At 48.3% G+C, this 20,730-nt stretch overlaps 1 protein-coding gene across 8 annotated transcripts in view; it reads right to left on the bottom strand.

Moving 5' to 3' along the window:
• EFR3B (EFR3 homolog B) overlaps window positions 1-20,730 on the bottom strand; it is a 159,556-nt gene that overhangs the window by 63,673 nt on the left and 75,153 nt on the right. For 7 of the 8 annotated variants that reach the window (XM_006116729.4, XM_075923305.1, XM_075923304.1 and 4 more), the window contains 3 exons: window positions 17,863-17,939; window positions 14,553-14,680; window positions 5,506-5,656 (listed from right to left, as the gene is read on the bottom strand). In XM_006116729.4, coding sequence (XP_006116791.1) covers window positions 5,506-5,656; window positions 14,553-14,680; window positions 17,863-17,939 — 356 coding nt within the window. Of the gene's footprint in view, window positions 1-5,505; window positions 5,657-9,535; window positions 9,601-14,552; window positions 14,681-17,862; window positions 17,940-20,730 lie in introns of those variants that run through there. The other variant, XM_025181497.2, reaches the window with a different exon arrangement.

Raw genomic sequence — 20,730 nt, 5'->3', positions numbered from 1 at the left:
ACAGAGCAGTGCCGTGACTGACCAAGGCCTCACAGCAAGTCGGGAGGAAAGAAAGGAAAAGAACCGAAGAGCCCAGCTTCTCAGCACTGGGTAATACCAGTTAAGGATGGAGGAGCGTTACCCGTGGTGAGCCTGCTAGTTACTAGAACAAAGGCAGTCTTCATCATGGCAGCTGGGAGTCCATCCTGCTCCTATGACTCGCAGCTGGACTCTGCCCTGGAGCTCTACAATTAGAAGGAAAGGAGGCCTTCAGGCTGGCCAGCCATAGCAGCCTTGCTCCAGCTCACGAGGCTCTCTGCATGCCTATGATCTGAATGAAAAGCCGCTTTTAAGCATCTGCTGTGTACAGCTTCCTTCCATGGGTAAGGCCAACAGACCCGGGTCGTCAGGAGAGGGACTGAACCTGGGGCCTTAGGGGCTAAAGCCATGAGCCCCTGCCACACAAGCTACACACCCGCTGGCTCTCAGCTAAGGCTCTAGAGCAGACTCCACTCTCCCTTGTAGTCTCGGAGCCTTGGGGTTACACAGGCCCACTGACTAGGGGGAGGGGGAGAAGAGAAGGGGCAATTGCCTCCGGGGCCCGGAGCTTCAAAGGGGTTGGGGCTTTAAATTGCCGGCGGAGCGCCGTGCACCCCGCACGGCTCTGAGGGCTGGGGGGCGGGGCTATGCTCTGGGCAGCACCTAGCCCCACCCCTTTGGCCTGAGGCTCCACCCCTTCCAGGAGGCTGTCGACTCACGTGGGGCTACACATGGTTCAGCCTTTGCCCAGAGAGCTGGCGCTCTGGGAGCGGATTTACCATGGCACCCGGGGCTCTGCGGCGCCAGGCCCACGCTCAGCAGGGGCCCAGAACGCTCATTTCTTCCCCACTGCCTTGTGCCCTGGGAGTCTGCAGAGAAGGATGGGAGCCCCACGTCCTCGGGAGTTGTAGTTCCTTGGCCAGCTCCCTGCCTAGAGAGCTGGGCCTGGCGCAGAGAAGGGACTACATTCTCCAGCATTCCCTGGGCCATTAGCAAGAGGAAAGGGAGGGGGAAGTGAGGAGAGCCTTGCCCAGCACGTGCTGCGAATGGAGAGCTGGCTGCTGGAAGGGGTGGTGCTGCAAGTGGGGAACAGGTGTGCATAGGGGAGGAGGCGGCTTCGGCCCAGATCTCACCCACAGAAGCCTTCCCCAGCCTGGATTCATAGAATCATAGAATACTAGGACTGGAAGGACCTCGAGAGGTCATCGAGTCCAGTCCCCTGCCCTCATGGCAGGGCCAAATACTGTCTAGATCATCCCTAATAGACATTTCTCTAACCTACTCTTAAATATCTCCAGAGATGGAGATTCCACAACCTCCCTGGGCAATTTATTCCAGTGTTTAACCACCCAGACAGTTAGGAACTTTTTCCTAATGTCCAACCAAAACCTCCCTTGCTGCAGTTTAAGCCCATTGCTTCTTGTCCTATCCTCAGAGGCCAAGATGAACAAGTTTTCTCCCTCCTCCTTATGACACCCTTTTAGATACCTGAAAACGGCTATCATGTCCCCCCTCAGTCTTCTCTTTTCTAAACTAAACAAACCCAGTTCTTTCAGCCTTCCCTCATAGGTCATGTTCTCTAGACCTTTAATCATTCTTGTTGCTCTTCTCTGGACCCTCTCCAATTTTTCCACATCTTTCTCGAAATGCGGTGCCCAGAACTGGAGACAATACTCCAATTGAGGCTTGACCAGCGCAGAGTAGAGCGGAAGAATGACTTCTCGTGCCTTGCTCACAACACACCTGTTAATGCATCCCAGAATCATGTTTGCTTTCTTTGCAACAGCATCACACTGCTGACTCATATTTAACTTGTGGTCCACAATAACCCCTAGATCCCTTTCTGCCATACTCCTTCCCAGACTATTAGGGATTAGGGAAGCTCGTGGCCTCAGTCAGCTGGCCGCCCCCAAAGAAGGAACTGGCTGGACTCTGCACCTCTGTCTGAAGCCGAGCAAGGTGGTGTGTGGACCCCAGCCAACAGGAGAGGTGTCAAAGGGTGGCCGTGTAAGTCTGTAACTTAAAAAAAACACTTTAAGACCAATGAGTGGTCCTGTAACACCTTAAACACTAACCAAAAATATAGATAGTATCTCATGAGCTTTCGAGGGCACTAAGTGGCCACGAAAGCTCATGATACTATCTATATTTTTTTGTTAGTGTCTAAGGTGCTACAGGACAACAGGAGAGGTGAACATGATAACTAAGGGAGGGAAGGCTCTACTAGGGCAGTGTTAGGTACAATAGCAGGCCCACCAGAAGAATCTGACTCAATTTCCATAGCCGCAGAAGCAGCAATGGACTTTTCCTTTCTAGGGTTGCCAGTTGTCCAGTTTTGAACCGGACAGTCCAGTAGCTGAGCTTTCTGTTCGGGAAACAAATTGAGAAAATATAAATGAGAAAATACAAACGTCCGGTATCTTCTAAATAAGATGTCATGTAGACTGTGATGTAATGTCAAGTGTGTCCAGTATTTCTGTTGAAACCATCTGACAATCCTATTCCTTTCCAGATTTATCTAATACTCAGAAAGGGAATTTAGCACCTGCCTTCCAGATTTGAACTGAAGCGCTCAGGTTTAATTTGGGCTGCTGTTACACCATTAATCCCATACTGATCTACTGTAATTTGTTGTAGAAAAAGTAAGATAAAATGGAGCAACAAATGTCGGCATCTTCCCAGACTTAGTAGGACTGGGGTTGATATTTTCAACCGCCATTACCAGTTTGAGTTTTTTTAAGTTGTCTTCTTTTAATATCGCATTGGTGATTTCCTCACAGAAACAAAGAGTGGAACAAAAGAACAACAAAGGCACCTCAACTTTTCCTCATTATGTGGGACAGTCTCAATATGGATCCAGATATCCTCCAATCACACACATTGAAAACTATTACAATGTACTGACGTTCCGTAACCCTGCAGGAACCAGTCCTGTGCTCTGTGCACTTCCAAAATTCCTACTGAGTTCCGAAGTGCTTTCCTTTTGTAACCTTACTACCTTACACTTGCAGTCACTGTAAGTTAAGCAGGTTTACATGTAGTCAAGTATCAGAGGAGTAGGCGTGTTAGTCTGAATCTGCAAAAGTGGCGAGGAGTCCTGTGGCACCTTATAGACTAACTGAAGTGTAGGTGCATAAGCTTTCGTGGGCACAGACCCACTTCGTCAGATGCATGCATCTAAGCTGTATACTGCACAGTCCACACGGTTACCTAAGTTACCGCTTTTTAATAACCCTAGTGGAAAGCAGGGCTGTAAATAACTAACCAGTAGGGGCTGAAGCAGCTCCCCACCAAAAAGGAGGCTGCTCCATCCCTATGGGGCCCACCACAGGCAGAGGCTGCCTTCACATGCAAAAGGCTCCACTAAGCTTGGGCAGCCAGGCCCAGAGAGAGAGGACCACATCATACTCTGCACCATTGTGCCTTGCAACGTCTTCTGACATTATTAGCCCCCTTGTACAGAGAGGGAGGCTCAGAGACTTAACTAGGCTAAGGTCACACAGGGAATCTATAGCAGAGCTGGGACAGAAGCCAGATCTCCAATGTCCTACCCATGCTTGCTCTAGCAATGTGAGACCAGCAGCATCAGCCAGGGAGATAAAGGGTCTCCCTTCACTCTATCTGACTTCTGAGCCCATTCATGGGCGTGGATTTTCTGGATGCCCGGCTTCAGACATCTTGAGCCTGATTTCCAGAGGCTCTAGGTACCTAACCACGTTACCGACTCTTGTGACTGCATTACAAGTCGAGGCTTCTTTCCCTAAAAGCTCCATGAGTCTTGTTACTTCATGAAGCTTTCAGCCTTATTTAAAAAAAATGCGTCTAGCGCGTAGAATTGCAGAGGGAAGCCTGAAAACTGGCCCTGGGCAGGACCGAAAGAGACGAGATGTTTTTTACTTTCAGTCTCATGGTTTCTGGAGACCCACATTACCGTTCCCCTTTACAGCCCCTCCACTTTTCTGACACTGCACCATCCCAGCCATTGAACGTCAACATGAATAGGCACCGTCCTCTTCGTCTGCCCACTCTGCCAATGTGCCGTCCCCGCTCGGACAGGTGCCATTTGCAGCGCCAGACTGAGACAGAAAAGACAGAGGCTCCATGTTTCCCCTGGGGCTGCTAGCAGGTGGACAGTAAGGACACACCCAACCCTCGTCCCGTTAAGATCCATTTGAGTATGGCCAGGAGCTTCCAGTGTTGGCCCTCAGTGTCTCCAGACCCAGGGCAAGCTTACTGCTTAATACAGCCCTTCCCTCCTTCTTTGGCCTGTCTTCATTCCATCCCCTAAATGCAGCCCACCTCCCTCAATTCCCCTCCCTCTTTCACCAGCTCCCTCTCCATTCCCCTCTCCGCTACCCATTCTATCTCCCCCATCCCATTCCCTTCTCTCCCATTCACCTCACCTCATCTCCTCAGTCTCCCCCACCTCCTCACTGGATCTGTCCTTCCCTTCTATCTGCCCCCTCTTCTGTCCCACTCCACGCTCCTCAGTCCCCCCCCCCCTCCGATTTCACATGCTCCTCTCCCCCGCTGTGCCTCTCCTCCCGGATCTCCAGAGCACTGAACCTCACCCCCCCACACACAGTGGCTACGTCTACACTGGCATGATTTTCCGGAAATGCTTTTAACGGAAAAGTTTTCCGTTAAAAGCATTTTCGGAAAAGCACGTCTAGATTGGCAGGATGCTTTTCCGCAAAAGCACTTTTTGTGGAAAAGCGTCCGTGGCCAATCTAGACACATTTTTCCGCAAAAAAGCCCCGATCGCCATTTTCGCGATCGGGGCTTTTTTGCGGAAAACAAATCTCTGCTGTCTACACTGGCCCTTTAGCGCAAAAGTTTTTCGGAAAAAGACTTTTGCCCGAACAGGAGCAGCATAGTATTTCCGAAAAAGCACTGATGATCTTACATGAGATCGTCAGTGCTTTTCCGGAAATTCAAGCGGCCAGTGTAGACAGCTGGCAAGTTTTTCCGGAAAAGCGGCTGATTTTCCAGAAAAACTTGCCAGTCTAGACACAGCCAGTAAGTTTATGGCAGGAAGCCGCTGGGATTTCCACTGCTTTCCCTCAGCTCTGATGACATCCCTCGGACATCACCCACAGCCCCCTGCTATTCCCATCATGGGCTCTAAGCGACCTACCCACCCTCTACTCGACTCATGCTGGCCTGCAGCCCCCTCCCACCTCTGTAGTCCAGGCCTGAGCCTCTCCTGAAAGGAGATCTTCTGACACACTCGGTTCCGAGATGTGGGTAAAGAGGGACAATTTTACAATCCCCTTGTGAACTGAGCCAGGCTTGAACCTGGTTCTCTGGGGGATGGGGAAGCTGGTGTGTGAACCCGCTCTTATGCCCCTGCCTATTGGAGCAGGCAGAACCGAGCCCAGATCTTAGTACGCCACAAAGGGTGGCTAGAAAGGGATGGCAGGGAGCCAACCACTGTGCATGAGAAGATACGATGAAAAGTTTGGCCCTGCCCTGGCTGCTACTTACAGAATTTGTACCCAGGATCTGCAGGTTGGGTTTCTCGGACTCCAGCAGCTTCGCCACCATCTTCAGGAAGCTCTCCACAAAGAGGTTGATGCTCTGGCAGTGACAGGCCATCAGCAGCTGGTCCAAGGCTTCCATGGCAATGCACACGTACCTGAGGGAAACAACATATTGCAAGAGTAACTCACCCAGTAGGGACGGAGGCCTGGTGATTAGACCAGGGGGACTGGTCTTCAGGCACTTTTAGGTCGGCTGCCAGCTCTGCTGCCGACTCTCTGTGCAACCCTGAGCTGGTCACTGCAGCCCCGTGCCTCAGTTTCCCCATCTGCAAAGCAAGATTAATACCCATCTGTTGCCCAGTCCTTGGAGGCCCAACGAGACGCTCCATTCAGTTCATTAATGTTTGTGTGTCGAGCTCTTTGGATGCTACAGTAGGACGGGGCCCAGTCCTCAGCCGTCAATGGAGCCCGGCTGATTTAAGCCAGCCAAGAAGCTGACCCAAGCAGCACTACAAGTATTAAGGGGAAATGGTATTAAACCACCGCTTTTGCTTCAGAGAGGGTTCATCTGCTCCTGGCACCCATTCCTCTGCAAGAGGCTGCTGGGGAAACAATTGCAATGGTGCAAACCCAGGGTTGAGATGACGTCTGGTGGGGAATAAGCCATGGGAAGAGCTTTTCTAAAAAGCAATCAGAGGGTTCTCTTCACATAAGAGCGGCCTTACGGGGTCAGACCAAAGTCCTGTCTTCTGACCGTGGCCAACGCCAGATGCCCCAGAGGGAGTGAACAGAACAAGGCATGTTAATTTCTCTAGTAATAACAGCAGCCCCACAAGGCCCAGAGAACTCCAGGAGGCAGCAACAGAACCAGCACTGAACAACGTTTTCCAAAGCTACCCAAGTGCTTCTTGCTTAGAAGTTGCTGACACTAGTCCTCTGGGTTTGGCCTTCCTGCTTAGCTGCTTCTTACAGCTGAGGCCATGGAGACACGGCTCCTGAACCCTGCGACAAGAGGCAGTGCAGTGTCACAGGAATGACTGAGAGCACATGACCCGGTGGTAGGAGTCAAGTTGGGGGAAGCCAGACATCCCACTACCACCCACAGTGATGGCTCAGCGCTCCGCTCCAGTGCAAAGTCTGCAAGCATCAGCGGCGGGACTCGGATCTCTTTGCTGGAGGTGAAAAACCATTTGCATCTTCCCGAGGAAGAGAAGCCAGAAACAACCACCTGGTACCCATCATGCTACTAACAACTCATCCCAGGTCTTCTCCAAATTCAACTCAACAATCTTTGGGGGAGAAATCAAGCCGACAAAGGTCTAACACGATCCAAAGGCTAGAGGGTGCAGCAGGATGAATTCAGACTGGAAATAAGAGATGCATTTTTTTTTAACAGGGAGGTTAATCATTCAACAGCATACTGAGGCGTGCAGAGATTCGCAAGCACATGGCAAGTCTTAAATCAAGGCTGGATTGTTTTAAAAAGATATGCTGGGGTTTAAAAGGAATTATTGTGGGGAAGAGCTCTGAGCTGGGTTATAGACCAGAGGTCAGCCTCCAGGATCACAATCGTGTCTCCTGGCTGTGAACCTAGTTGTGTGCAGACACTTAACTACATCAGATTCTAAACCATTTAGTTACCCTGTGTTTCAGTTTGAGGGTGCTTTCCAGCTATTCAGCTTATTCCAGTTAGAAAGCATACTCTGAGTCCGGCTGTAACGAGTCAAGCACGTTTTACTACCGTGCTGTATAAATCTTTTGTAAAGCTGCCCTTGCCCCCCACGTGCAGCCGGAAAACGCTCCAGGTAGCCCCGATTGCATGGCCAATCACCACTCCCCACTCTGATGGATCATGTGAGAGAATGACTCCCCCATCAGCCACCTTACACCAACAGCATCCCCGCAAAGGTCAGACCCCTGCCACTCACTGACGTCAAGGAGCGAGGCAGGTGCTTCTGAGCTCCAAGAGTTGAACCAGCAGAAAACACCTGAGGGAGAAGTAGCGCGGCATCTTGCCAGACTGTTTGCAGTGATTTCTCCCAGCGGGTCTTTAAGGTCATTTATTAAATCATTTTTCTAATGTGCCTGTATTTGAACGAGAAGAGATCGAAGAGGAGTCTGTGACCAGGAGGGCATGAATTGTTATTGGACGCAACCCGCCAGGCTGGCTGCCTGATTAGGTTTCAATTTCAGAATTTGTTCTGTGTCACATTTGGTTTCCAAGACAAATTGAATCTGGTCATTTTGATGCGGCGCTGGACGTGTCTGTGCATGCAGGCTGCAAGCGGCCCTGGTCTTTGGATGACAGCTCCGGTTGGCTAGTTATATAACAAAGAGAGGCCAAGCCGTCTTTGGACTCTCAGTCGCGGCCCAGAAATTTAATTTTTGGCCTGTCCTCAAATTAAAATGTACCAGCAATACAGTGTCAGGGGCTCAGCTAGAATAATCAGCCTAACTCCATTCAAGTCAATGGAGATGCAGCAATGCACAGGATCTAGCTGAATGCCCCCACTGGCTGTTTCATGGGCAGACCCAGATTTACAGAGAGATTTGGGATTGGCCACTCACCTCCTAAGGCTGTGGAGAGGGTGAGGTGGCTCAAGTCAGCCCCATGCATCACTGTAACCCTGGGCATCCCTGTTCCATCTCACAGGCCTGGGATCGGGGCTCTTGCTTTTTGCATCCGTGGCCCAGCCCTGCAAGATGCTACTTTGAACACGTCCTGCCGCCTTTCCCCTGTCCCGAGCCCACAATGACAACGCTTTGGAAATGATCTGAATGAGGGAAAGTTGTTTGCTTATTCCCACAATATAAGAACTAGGGGTCACCAAATGAAATGAATAAGCAGCAGGTTTCAAACAAACAAACAAAAGGAAGTTTTTCTTCACTCAGCGCAACTAGTCTGTGGAACTCCTTGCCACAGGATGTTGGGAAGACTAGAACATCCTTTTAAGGTACTTTTAAGTAGGAATAAGAGATCCTCCGGAAAAGGGCTTTATTCCGGAGGATCGCGCCAGTCTAGACGCTTTTTTCCGGCTTTTCCCCAAGCCGGAAAAAAAGCAGCGGACATGTTTATTTAAATCCGCGGGGGATATTTAAATCCCCCGCGGATTTCCCTATTCTGACTTACCTGCTTTGCATGACTTTTCCGGAATTAGGGGCCAGTGTAGACGTAGCCACAGTGTCATGCATAGGCCCAGTGTGCAGCCAAGACACAAGAATAAAACTAATGAATATTTCACATGCTTAAAGATCATAGATTTCGTCGCCTCGGTCACATGCAACAATGATCGAATCGCTCTGTCACAGGAAAAAAACTACGTGCATGGAAGGAAGAGAATCTACAAGGAAAGCTATTTAATACCAGCAGAAAAGAATCTGCAGATGGAGGCTCTATTTGCACGGGTCGCCTCCCCGCTTGAAAGTTAAGATGATGCAGAAGAAAAACTGCACCATCGGCACCAACCAGCAGAGTGAACAGGAAAATCAGCTGCTAAACACCTCAGCGCGCCAAATCCCTTTGTAAAGGGAAACCAGGAAACATATTGCACAGCCGTGAGTATGCAGGGAGAAAGACAGCGAGCCCCACACAGCCAGAAGAAAGGAGTTATTGTTCAATAGACGTTAACCCTCCACCTTCAGAAATATTAAAGATTTACACAATGGTGTAAATGCATCCACGGCTTCTGATCAACTGAGTGCCATAGCAGCCGAGATCTTAGCCCACTCCAGCGAGCCTGTCTGCAAGCAGAGACATTTAGCTGCAATGCAGGCAATATGTCCAAGATGACTTGGTGTCCCCAGAAGCTCCCTCCAAAAAGGTAGGTGGGGTGTAAATGAAAGATGTGCTCTACACAACATGCCAAGCTAGCTGCTGTGCTGCAGACTCTGACCCAGCTACCCATAGGGACATGTATCTGCAAAGGAAGAGGAGAGGAGAAAACTGCAGTAGAGACCCAGGTGCCCACAGGGACAGACACCCCTCTGCTGACCTGCACCCCAAAAAGAGTACCAGGCTTGGTGCTTGAAATTACCTCTCAATTCTGTAGCAAAGGGTGGATTCTGGTGTTAGTGCCCAGGCCATCGCGTCAGGGAGACCCTGGTAATAACATAAAGGGAAAGTGTGTGTTTGGCCAATTGGTACCACACCTGGTTCTGCTCACTTACCCCAGGATTACACCAATGGAGCATCACTGAAGACACTCCTGTTCACACTGGTATGGAATGCAGTGGGCAGTGGGGCCAAGCCCTGTTCACACCGGCGTGGAACGCAGTGGGACCGAGCCCTGTTCACGCCGGCGTGGAACGCAGTGGGACCGAGCCCTGTTCACGCCGGCGTGGAACGCAGTGGGACCGAGCCCTGTTCACGCCAGCGTGGAACGCAGTGGGACCGAGTCCATGTGTGTAAATTTCAAAAAGAGCATCCTGAACCATATACTGCAATATCTGAAAGTCGGTTTTGGGAACAACTGAACACGGGGCTTCCCAAAGGAACAAACGGGGCTCGTGAAGTCCTGGTATGTGATCAACACCTGCTGTCTGCTAGTAACCGCTGGGTTCAATTGCAGGTGAACTCAAAACACTAAGCAATCTCTAGAGAATTAAAGAAAATACAAGTGCAAGCAAATCGGATCACAGGTGTCAGAGGTCACCACCTCTGCCGACCTCCTCCAGCTGTTTATTCCGGACTGGCAATTCATTGCTTTTGAGTTTAGGTCACAGCAGGATGTTGGTCTGAAGAAGCACATCAATTCCAACTGGTGAGCTTGATTTCAGGGATTAGGGAAAGATTTGAGATCTGCCCTTCAGCAGGGAATTAACTGAGGGACCGAGTCAATTCCATGCGGGGCAAGAGAGGGAGCAGACCAAAAAAAGCCTAGCATCAGCTATCAAACTCTTTTCTCGTCTTTATTCTGTGTAGCATGCAGAGCTCTGTTAGCCGCCACTTACAAGATATAACATCAGGCAGATCTTTGAGGTGCCTTGTCAGCCCTGATGATGGTTAAAGCATAACAGGCTTTGAAAGTTTTTCAACTTTTTCACTCCTTAGGAGCACCTCATCTTCACCAGAAGATGAAAGCCAAACTGAACTTCCCACTGCACTGACACGTGAAGACACGTTTGTCAGTCTTGTCTTTGTTCCTGAGACAAAGAGATCCAATCTCTCCTTTATTTCAAAGCGCGATTCCTTCTGCACTCTTCCAGCACTCAGCATCTCTAATCAGAGCGGCTGTCTAGTCTTAGCAACTGCTCTGCTCCTAAAGGGATGTCTTTTGTAAACAACGCAAGTCCCAGACACGGCACTACATAAAAGATAGATGGATAAAAACGGAGAAAGACAATACAGAATCCAGCCCAGGCTTAGCCAAAAAAATTGCAACATAAAGGAAATAAATGAAATACAGCTTTCTCTTCCTCAAACAAGGTAATAAATGGTACCGGGGAGGGGATCTTACAATCATTGAACCACATAAACGTAGGACTGGAAGGAACTGCAATACTTTATCTAGTCCCCTGCACTGAAATGGGACTACGTAATATCTAGGCCATCCCTGACAGGTATTTATGGAACGGATTCTTAAAAACCTTCCAGAAGATTGCACACCCTGCCAAGGTAATTTATGCCAGTGCTTTAACTACCCTGACAATCAGGAAGCTTTTCCTAATGTCCAATCTAAATTTCCCTAGCAGAAATTTAAACCCATTGCTTTTTGTCCTGTCTTCAGCCGCTCAGGAGAACAATTTATCCTACATCTCTTTCTAAAAGGCTTTTCGGTACTTGAAAACTGTTATGTTCCCCTTCAGTCTTCTCTTCTCCCGTCTAAACAAACCCGTTTTTTTTTAAATCTTCCCACGTGGGTCATGTTTTTTATTTTTATTTATATTTATTTATTTATTTTTGTTGCTCTTCTCTGGACTTTGTCCATATCTTTCCTAAAATGTGGCACCCTGAAATGACAGTGCCCCAGCTGAGGCATAATCGGTGCTGAGCAGAGTGGAAGAATTACGTCTCGCGTCCTGCTTACAACCCTCCTGCTAACTATTACAATGGTTATGTCAAAATAAAATTGGTCTGTCTCCTCCTCTTTCTCGTCTTGTGCCACCTAATTTCTGCTAGTGCAAAGCAAGCATAAAATATTACCTTGTGCTCCTGCCTTACACTGGTAGTAGCTGTATACATGCACTTTGCAAAGTGGTAGATGGTTACCCAAGGGGCTAGGAAGTGGAGAAGCCGTTCTATGGCTTTATTAAGCAGTGATTTTGATGGGAATTTACCTGTGTTGCACATAAGTGAAGAGGCAGTGTGGTTTGGTATGATTCATGAGGAATTCCACAGGGACCAAGGAGACCATCAGAAGGAAATTCCATCTGCACAGAGGCACGTAGGCAAAGAAAGAGTCTCATGGACAAAGGAAGAGTCTCAATAGAGACAGTCTATGGGCCCCACGGACGATTAAAGGATTAGAAAATGCCTTATAGTGATGATAGATTCAAGGAGCTCAATCTATTTATCTCCACAAAACGAACATTAAGTCTGTAAGTACATAACTGGAGAACAGAAATTGTTTACCAGAGGGTCCTTTAAAAGGCATGACAAGATCTAATGGCTGGAAGTTGAGGCTTCAGACCAGAAATAAGGTGCACATTTTTAAACATGAGGGCAGTTAACCATTGCAACAACAGGGGCATTCTCCATGGAATTTTTTCAGATCAGGAGTGTATGTTTTTCTAAATCTAATTCAAATAGGGCAGGTTTCCCAAACTTTTTCATCCACGGGGTCCTGAAACTTTGGCAGAGCTCTTAAAAGATCCTGATTTTTAATTCAATAGGTACCCAAATAAATAAGCAAAGTTTTGGAATTATATTTTTAGTTCTTGCATATGTTGATACTAATTTTCTGATTAAAACAAAAGAAAATGTAACCAAATAACAGGGTCATACAACTGTCATTAATATTTTCCTCCAGAGAGCACAGGGAAACTCTGGACTATGGGGATCACAGTGGACCCTTCTGGCCTTGGACTCCATGAGGGCCACAGGTCTCCAAGATTTAGGATAAACTAGAAATCAGGAGACTTTTTTTCAGATAAAAACTAAGATACTTGTAGCCTCTTCCCTGAGCAGAGTCCTGTGATGTAACCCTCCATCAAGTCACTCACCAACCTACAAAATCCCTGAGCCTGTCCAAACACAGTACTCTAGCAAGGGGGACAGGAATCGGCTATGTTTTGCAGTCCTGCCTCTCAATGCTATGGGTGACTTTGGATAAGCAGTAGCTGCAGCGAGCCTCTTACAGCTTCTAGCTACTACAGGAAGAGGTGTGTGGGAATTCCATCTGCATGGATGAATGGGGGCCTTTGAGCTTGGTGTGACTCCACATACACGTGTGCAGAGGAGAACAGCACTGTGGTGTGAGACCAGAAACTGAAAGATACTATTGTCTAGGTGTCACTTATGGGGGTGTGTGTAGCTGCCCAAGTCACAAAGAACACAACCATTTTGGTGTCCCCTAGGACATATGTATATTTTGGTGTTTAGTGCACCGATTCATCCCATTAGCTTCATTCAGTCTTCACCTGGACCTTTTCCCGGACATTTTGGGCACTCGCTCTCTAGGAACATGTAGCCCATATACCTAAGAGGGAGATCTCTCTTTAAGAGACCCCCGTGGGAGAGGGGATAGGAGTGGGTTGTGTCTGAGCCATTGTTGCAAGGCGGATTGAGCACTCCACACCCAGAAGCTTCTGGAGTTGGGTGTGGTAGTTTGGGGTCTACTCCAATAGGGTCTGTCTCTCTTGGGGGGGTCAGATTCCATTGGTCAGCAAGCAGGGCAGCTGCTTTTCTAAGGGTCACATGCCCTATGGGGACTGGAAGAAGTTGAGCTCAGGAGCAGAAATCAAGCTGTTGTCCTGCACGCTGAAGCCCTTTGCAGCAGGTGGTGATGATGCTAACTCTCCCAGGGTGCGTCTACACTGCACCCAGAGCTCAAAATAAGCGACGCAAATTGCATAGCTTAGGGTTAATTTCAAAATAGCTTATTTCAAAATTTGGCGCTGTCTACACAGCACTTATTTCGAAACAAAGCGCTATTCCGAAACGTCCCTTGCTCCTCGTGGAACGAGGTTTACAGGGACATCGGAATAGTGAACTGGTTATATTTCAAAATAACGGGCACACTCAAAAGACGTGAAATAGCTATTTTGGAATATCTCCAGAATCTGCAGTGTAGACATAGCCTAACAGAAACATGGACTATGTTAATTATAACAAGGGGAAACTGGAAGGGAAAATGACATCTGTTTTAGTTGTATGCTTTGAATGTTGTTTTGATTTTAGCCAAGCTACTAGTTAATTTTCTTAACTAATGTGATTTATCAGCTTTTTTTTAATGTATTAATGGAGAAAGAGTCATTTCTATTTTGTAATTCTCAGTTTTGTATTTTCTTGTATTTTCTTTAAATTCATATACTTGTGACTTAACCAGCTAGCTGGCTGTCTAGCCGTGATCCACAGCAGAGGAAGAGGCTGTCTGGATTCCAACTGAGGTTTCCTACAAGCAAGTGGAAGGAAGATGTTTCAGACTCAGCAAATTGTGATCAAAGATACTAACTGAGACTTAGGTGAACTAAACCTCAGCTTTTGGGATCTCTCAGTTTCTTCTTATTGTGTTTAGTGTGGACTGAACAGTTCACATTTCACTTTTGGTTGTCTCTTTATTTATGTTTATTGTACCTGTGAAGATAATGTCTGTGGGTTATAAAATAGATGCTTTATATTGTAAAAATTAGCCTATTCCTTGTTTCCTCATCATAAGATTTTATAAAGTTCTTTAATTAAATTCATTTCTGTAGTTCCTTTTGGGACTTGAATCCTGTGCAATCCTTGCTGAAAATCCTTAGAGACTGAACTCTGGGTTTCCGGGTACTTTTCTATGGGAGTTAGGATTTTCAAAGGCACCGGAGAGGGCAACGAAGTGACATCTAGCTCACCCAACATTACACACACAACAACAACAAATTGCTGGGAGTCAGCATTATGCTTCCCCTTACCCATATCGGTGCCTGCCCACATCTCTGATCAGTCTCTCCGAAAGGTACGCGCCGATGCGGTCCAGCTTCTCCGGTGCAGACAACGCATAGAAGGTCAGTTTCTCCATATTGGTTTTTACCAGCCCATCCTGGAAAAACAGACCGACACGGGGTTTGAGCTCCTTTCCATTTTGAAAGGCCATTCTCAGCGAGCAGCACAGGGAAAGGGCTATGGAGCTTTCAGCCTTCAGGTTGAAATCAGCAGCATCCGATGTCACACGAATTGCTATGATGGGTCAGGCCAATTGTCCAGTTAGTCAATTAGCCTCTGATGCTGATACTATCTCTGATGCTGGCCAGATTCTTGATGATTCAGAGGAAGGTGCCAGAACCCCCCAGTCAGCAGTCAGTATCCATTAGCATTTAAATATCTGCTGTCCGGCAGCATATCGAAACGCGTGGAGGAGTCATTGCCATTCCCAGCATCTGCTTTGCAGCGGGCACAAGCCTCGGCCCAGAGTCAAAGGACTGACTTGACAAAGGCTGAACGACCCTGCACGGGGGGCTCTCAGGGACATGCCCGAAGCATCCTGCTGAGGAAGTGATGGCTGAGGAACCCAGGCTGGGAATAAACAGAGATCTCTGCCTCTGGAGCTGCCAACCCGCCAGCTTGCATCAGAGTGCAGTTCATTTCCCGCTATTTAAAGAAGCACAGCCCATGTGTTATATATCACCTCAGCTGCTTCCCCTTTTGCCCTCAAGCTTTATCTCCAGCTATGGCAAGCCACCCGTTTTTTTCCCGCGATGGCAGCAACTCAGTGCTGGGCTGTATGTCGGGCGCTTGGAAAGCCAGAGATAGGAGAATGGTGTCAAAATGCAACATCTCACCCTTTCATCGTCTTCCTAAGATGATCTTTAGGACCAAGTGAACTTAAGCCACAAAGGTCAAAGACGCCCGGTCTGATTCTGCCTTGCACACCTTGGGTAGTTTACACCTGCTGGGGTAGCATAAGCAACCTGGGATAATCACCTGTCTTGTCAGCGTTAAGTGTTAATCTCCCAGCTCTCTTTGAAGATGTTGCTGCTGTCCTGTTAAGAGACCACTCATCATGCATCCCAAGTTCAATTCCTACTCATGTCTGGAGGGATTTGCATACACGTGACCACTGTCATTTGCACAGGGATGTTGCTAGCTTGTATCTTGTTCTCCCAACCATCCCCGGCATTTATTATGCATCTATTTTATAGCCCCAACAGCAAAGCATCTCTTTAGGGAAAAGGAAATCTCGTCTGTTCCTCCAGACACAATTATACTGGAACGTAATAAGGGAGCCGTGCTAGTCAGTTCTTCCTTATACCAAGGCACAAACTTGTTAAGGTAAAAAAAATCTCTTTCCGGGATGATGACAACATCTTCAAAGAGAGCTGGGGGATTGACACTTTCACTGAGTGGGCAGGTAATTATCCCCGAGAGCTGCTTATGTGTCATGAAAAGCTTCAAAAAACAGTTTTCTTGAGAAATCATTCTGTTCCCATGTGAGATGTTTGCAACATTCCTCCCCGCCCCCCTTCTTCTGTATTGCCAAGGACTGCAGCATGAAAACAAGCGTCTTGCTTCTGGCAGTGCTGCTGCTGCTGCTGCGTCCTTGTTTATGTTCTCACCCATCCACCTGTGACATCAGCCATGGGAACGACGTAGACGTCAGAGAGACAAGGTGGGGGAGGAAATATCTTTTATTGCACCAACTTCTGTGGGAGAGAGACAAGCTTTCGAGCTCACACGGGGCTCTCCTCCAAGCCTGAGAAGCACACACCGAGTGTCACACACAAAGTGAAGCTGATGTCAAACAAAGACTTGTGACAAAATCTGGGAACTGGCAGGGACGTGTATTCCCAGCTCTGCTGTCTACTGTTTAGGACAGTCCTGGGAGCAAGGTTCCTTCCCTTTATGGCTCTGCCACTGAGCGAGTTCAAGACAAGTCATTAGCGTCCAGTGCTTCGAAATTCTGGGCTGAGTGGTGCGAGGGATGTGCAACCGATTGCAATTCACTCGAGTGAACTAACGTGATCGTAAACGCTAAGCTACACCCTCCACTGACTTTTGTGGCAGGACTCAGCTGGGGCTTGAAGCACATGCACGTGTGCCTTGAAACAAATATTTGAGGAGTGTTTATAGAACACTGACAGACCTCGGTTATCGGTGGGCGAGATAGAACCTGGGATCTCTGGAGCTAAATGTATGAGCTGTGACTGCCTGAGCTGAAAGCCCTCTGACTCTTAGCTGAGGCTGTAGCAGACCCATTAATCTCTAAGTGGTCTCGGTGCCATTAGAGGGGATAGAACACTACACCCAGGAGGTGTGTTGGTTACATTTAGAGTAGCATTTACAGCTGTGGTCATCACCTCACGCTGACAGGGAATCTAGTTAAATTTAAATGAATGGAGATTGCCTATCTCCTAGAAACTGGAAGGGACCTTGAAAGGTCATTGAGTCCAGTCCCCTGCCTTCACAGCAGGACCAAGTACCCTCCCTGACAAATTTTTGCCCCAAATCCCTAAATGGCCTCTGCAAGGATTGAACTCACAACCCTGGGTTTAGCAAACCAATGCTCAAACCACTGAGCTATCCCTCTCTCCTCCCTAGACCAGTTAAACCCCAGTCTAGATGAAACCAGAGCAGACACGACAGCTCAAGGAACTTAGGGTTTTGATACCAACACAAAATGCTTCTCACAAAAATGAAGGGCACATTACAGAAAATGAAACCCTCCTTGTACAGCCCTAAAAAAGTCACCTCTTCTACAAGGGCATTTCCTGGCATGCAGGTGAATATCACTGAATGACCGGAGAAATGTGAAAACTCCGAACAACAGAATGGCCAGACTGGGTCAGAATAAAGGTCCATCTACCCAGTATCCTGGCCCTCGAGAATGGCCAATGTGAGGTGCCCCAGAGAGAATGAACAGAACAGGTGAATGAATGGGGCTGATCCATCCCCTGTTGCCCATCATTTAAATGATATAAACTAACTTTTAAAGAATGCTGGGAAATTCTAATTCTACCTGAAGCCTGACTGTTCAGGTGACAATTCCATGCGAGCAGCCTGCCTGGCGAGAACTGGGGTCTCCGGGCATGCTCAGTGAATTGGCCGAGAGATCATTCCTGCAGCGGGTAGCATGGCCGCTCCAGCCTATATCCTTGGTTCCCACTCTGCAGGCTCCCCACTTCCCATCTGCCCCCAGTCTGCCTCGCTCTGGTGTTTTAGTGGACTGTTTCCAGCCAGCAGGCTGCTAAGTCGTTGTGTTTCAAGCAAAAGAGGAAGCGCATTTACCTCTGGATCCTCTGGAAAGATATTGTCAACTAGTCTCTTGTAACGGGGCCGCAGAGCGCCGCAGCAGCCGCACACGCCTGGAAAAGAAAGGAAAAGCGACTCAGAAACGCAACAGGGCCTGGGTCTTCCTCAGCGGGTAGCCTTCATCAGGAGCCAGCGACGTGCTCGGGTCAGAGGAGACGATTCCAGGGAGAGGCATGTCTGACAGCAAACTCGTACCCTGCTCACAAAAATATAATAACCCCTCACAGCATCACTCAGCCCCGAGTCCCTGCAAAGAGATGAATCAAAGAGCAACGCCACCGCAAAAAGTCACGACTGAGAAGACAAGGGAAATGCTGGAAGCCCCATGCCGAGCACGAGGGAGCTCTCCGTACTGGTTTTTAGGAATACTCTATGCCCGTCAGTTTACGTGCTATGTAGGATCCTGCCTGGCTGCATGGAGTTAAATCAAAGAAAGGAACTGGGAGGGGAACGGGTAGCGAAATAAAGTAAAGCCAGAGAGAATGACCAGGGTCCTTAATGGAATGATGTGAGAACCATTAATTGGGAAATGCCCACCTGCCCGGCTTCCAACAGGCGAATAGATTGCATTTTCCCCACACCTAGGATCAAAGGAGCACTAAACCACTCACGACCCTAGCTTAGTAAGGAGTTGCAGAGTAGGGAGCAGTGGGCAGCACCAGCTGGAGAGGAGTCTCTGATAGAGACTCGCTGAGAGAACACAGCTGGGGCAGCCTGTCTCTCCAAGGCCATGAGTCAGGTGTCTGGGCTGAGGGGAACACACCCAACACTTGCAAGGAAAGACTAAAGCTTAAAGACTACAGCTCCCAACTTAAACCTGTCCAACACATTATCAATAAATTACAGCCTATACTGGAACAGGACACTAAACTCCCATAGTCTCCTATAGACAACCACCTAACCTCAAGATGATTTCACGAGGAGTAACGGTAGTTCGAACTAGGAAGCCTAGTCCGAACTACCTAGTTCGTGCCCCGTGTAGTCGCGCTGCACGGGGTTCGAACCAGCGGGGTTTTAAAAATGGCGGCTCCCCGCTTATGCAAATGAAGCCCGGGAAATTCAAATCCTGGGCTTCATTTGCAAGTGCGGTATGCCTACATTACCCCGCTAGTTCGAACTAGGAGGGTAGTGTAGACATACCCTGAGTTATAAGATCAAGATTACATATTCCTGCGCATCCAGAAATATAATCTATGCTATCATGTGCCGAAAGTGTCCGTCTGCTATGTACATTGGACAAACGTCTCAGACACTTCGCCAAAGAATCAATGCCCACAAAACAGACGTTAGGATCACAAAGAAAAAACAGTTTCTTGCCATTTCAACCAGAAAGGACACTGTCTCAATGACCTAATCACATGCATCCTACTTCAGAAGACATTCAAATCTGCACTTGAAAGGGAATCCTCTGAACTGGCATTCATGCTAAAATTCGACACTCTCCTCAGGGGGCTGAACAAAGACCCCAACTACCTTACCCATTACCAAGATAGCTTGCCCAATTATCACCTCTAATACCATTAACTCACAGACATCTCCCCTTCCCCACCTCTAATATTAACTCACAGGCATTTACCTTCCTTTCCCCCCCACCCCGCATCCCCCCTCTGTTCTGAAATGTGATTTGTCCTTTTCATATGTGTTCATTTTTTTAATTGTATCCTTTGGTATATATGGTTGTGACTATTTTCTTCCACTATTTGATCTGAGGAAGTGGGTCTGGCCCACGAAAGCTCATCACCTATTAAACCATCTTGTTAGTCTTTAAAGTGCTACATAGTCCTGTATTTTGTTAAAGCTTAGGTAAGACCCGGACAGACCGACCTCTTGTTGGTTGCACCTTTCCCCCTGCTTGTTATGCACCGCTGGGTGCATAAATAACGCTTTGAATCACTTCGATCGGCCTCTCTCTAAGGATAGCATCTTCCTGTCGGGCCAGTCACAGCTGGTCAATAGTAGGGCTGGGTGGGTCCACCTGGGGGAAGCCTGTCGCCAGAGGGGCCACTCCAAAGGGACTACACAGGGCCTAAAGCACAGAGCACTTTGTAACCGCGACGTCCCTCCCTTGACAGCGTTACAATGAGTGGGGACAACGTACCAGGGTCCATACTGTAGAGCGCAGCCCTGCACTGGCCCAGGGGATAGGCTAGCCAGGTCTTTGCTAGCCCTTGGTTCTGCACTACAAGATGAGGACACTTTGCAGAGAGACTCTGGAGAAGCCAAGACGTGGGTTATCCCCAGATGTACACAATGGGGATTCTGCCTGTGTGATAACTGTGACCTGAGCTCCTCTGACATTGGTAGGCGCAGGAGGTTGCCCACCAGGAAATCTCCCCTTGGCCAGCAGAAATGCCTGTGATTGGACCAGTACCTGAATTTCATCAGCTGCATGTTCACTGCAGTCAGCTGAAGGGGTAAAGCTAAAAGCTATGGTTGCGTCAGCCAGGAGAGCAGGGCTGGGAATAAGCACCGAGGCATTTGCAGTGCTAGGTAGTGAAGCACCCACCCTGGCAGAGGACAAAGCTCAGGTGTAATGATAGCGGGATACAGGCTGTCCTCAGGGTGCTCCCTGGCTCACTTGTCCCCGAGTGACTCTCATACAATAGAAAACAGGACTATGGAGCACTTTAAAGACTAACAAGATGGTTTATTAGGTGATGAGCTTTCGTGGGCCAGACCCACTTCCTCAGATCAAATAGTGGAAGAAAATAGAAAAATTGTCATACAATAGGTCTTTGATCCTAGAATTCACTTCCCACTTGGCCCGAGAGAGACCACATTTGTTGATTTCCAGGGCGCCTCGCAAAAGCTACGTATTCTCGCTACGTATTCTCCAAGTTTTAT

Source organism: Pelodiscus sinensis, chromosome 3, assembly GCF_049634645.1.
Source record: "Pelodiscus sinensis isolate JC-2024 chromosome 3, ASM4963464v1, whole genome shotgun sequence".
Taxonomy (NCBI): Eukaryota; Metazoa; Chordata; order Testudines; family Trionychidae; genus Pelodiscus; species Pelodiscus sinensis.
This window is presented reverse-complemented; position numbering and strand designations above follow the sequence as displayed.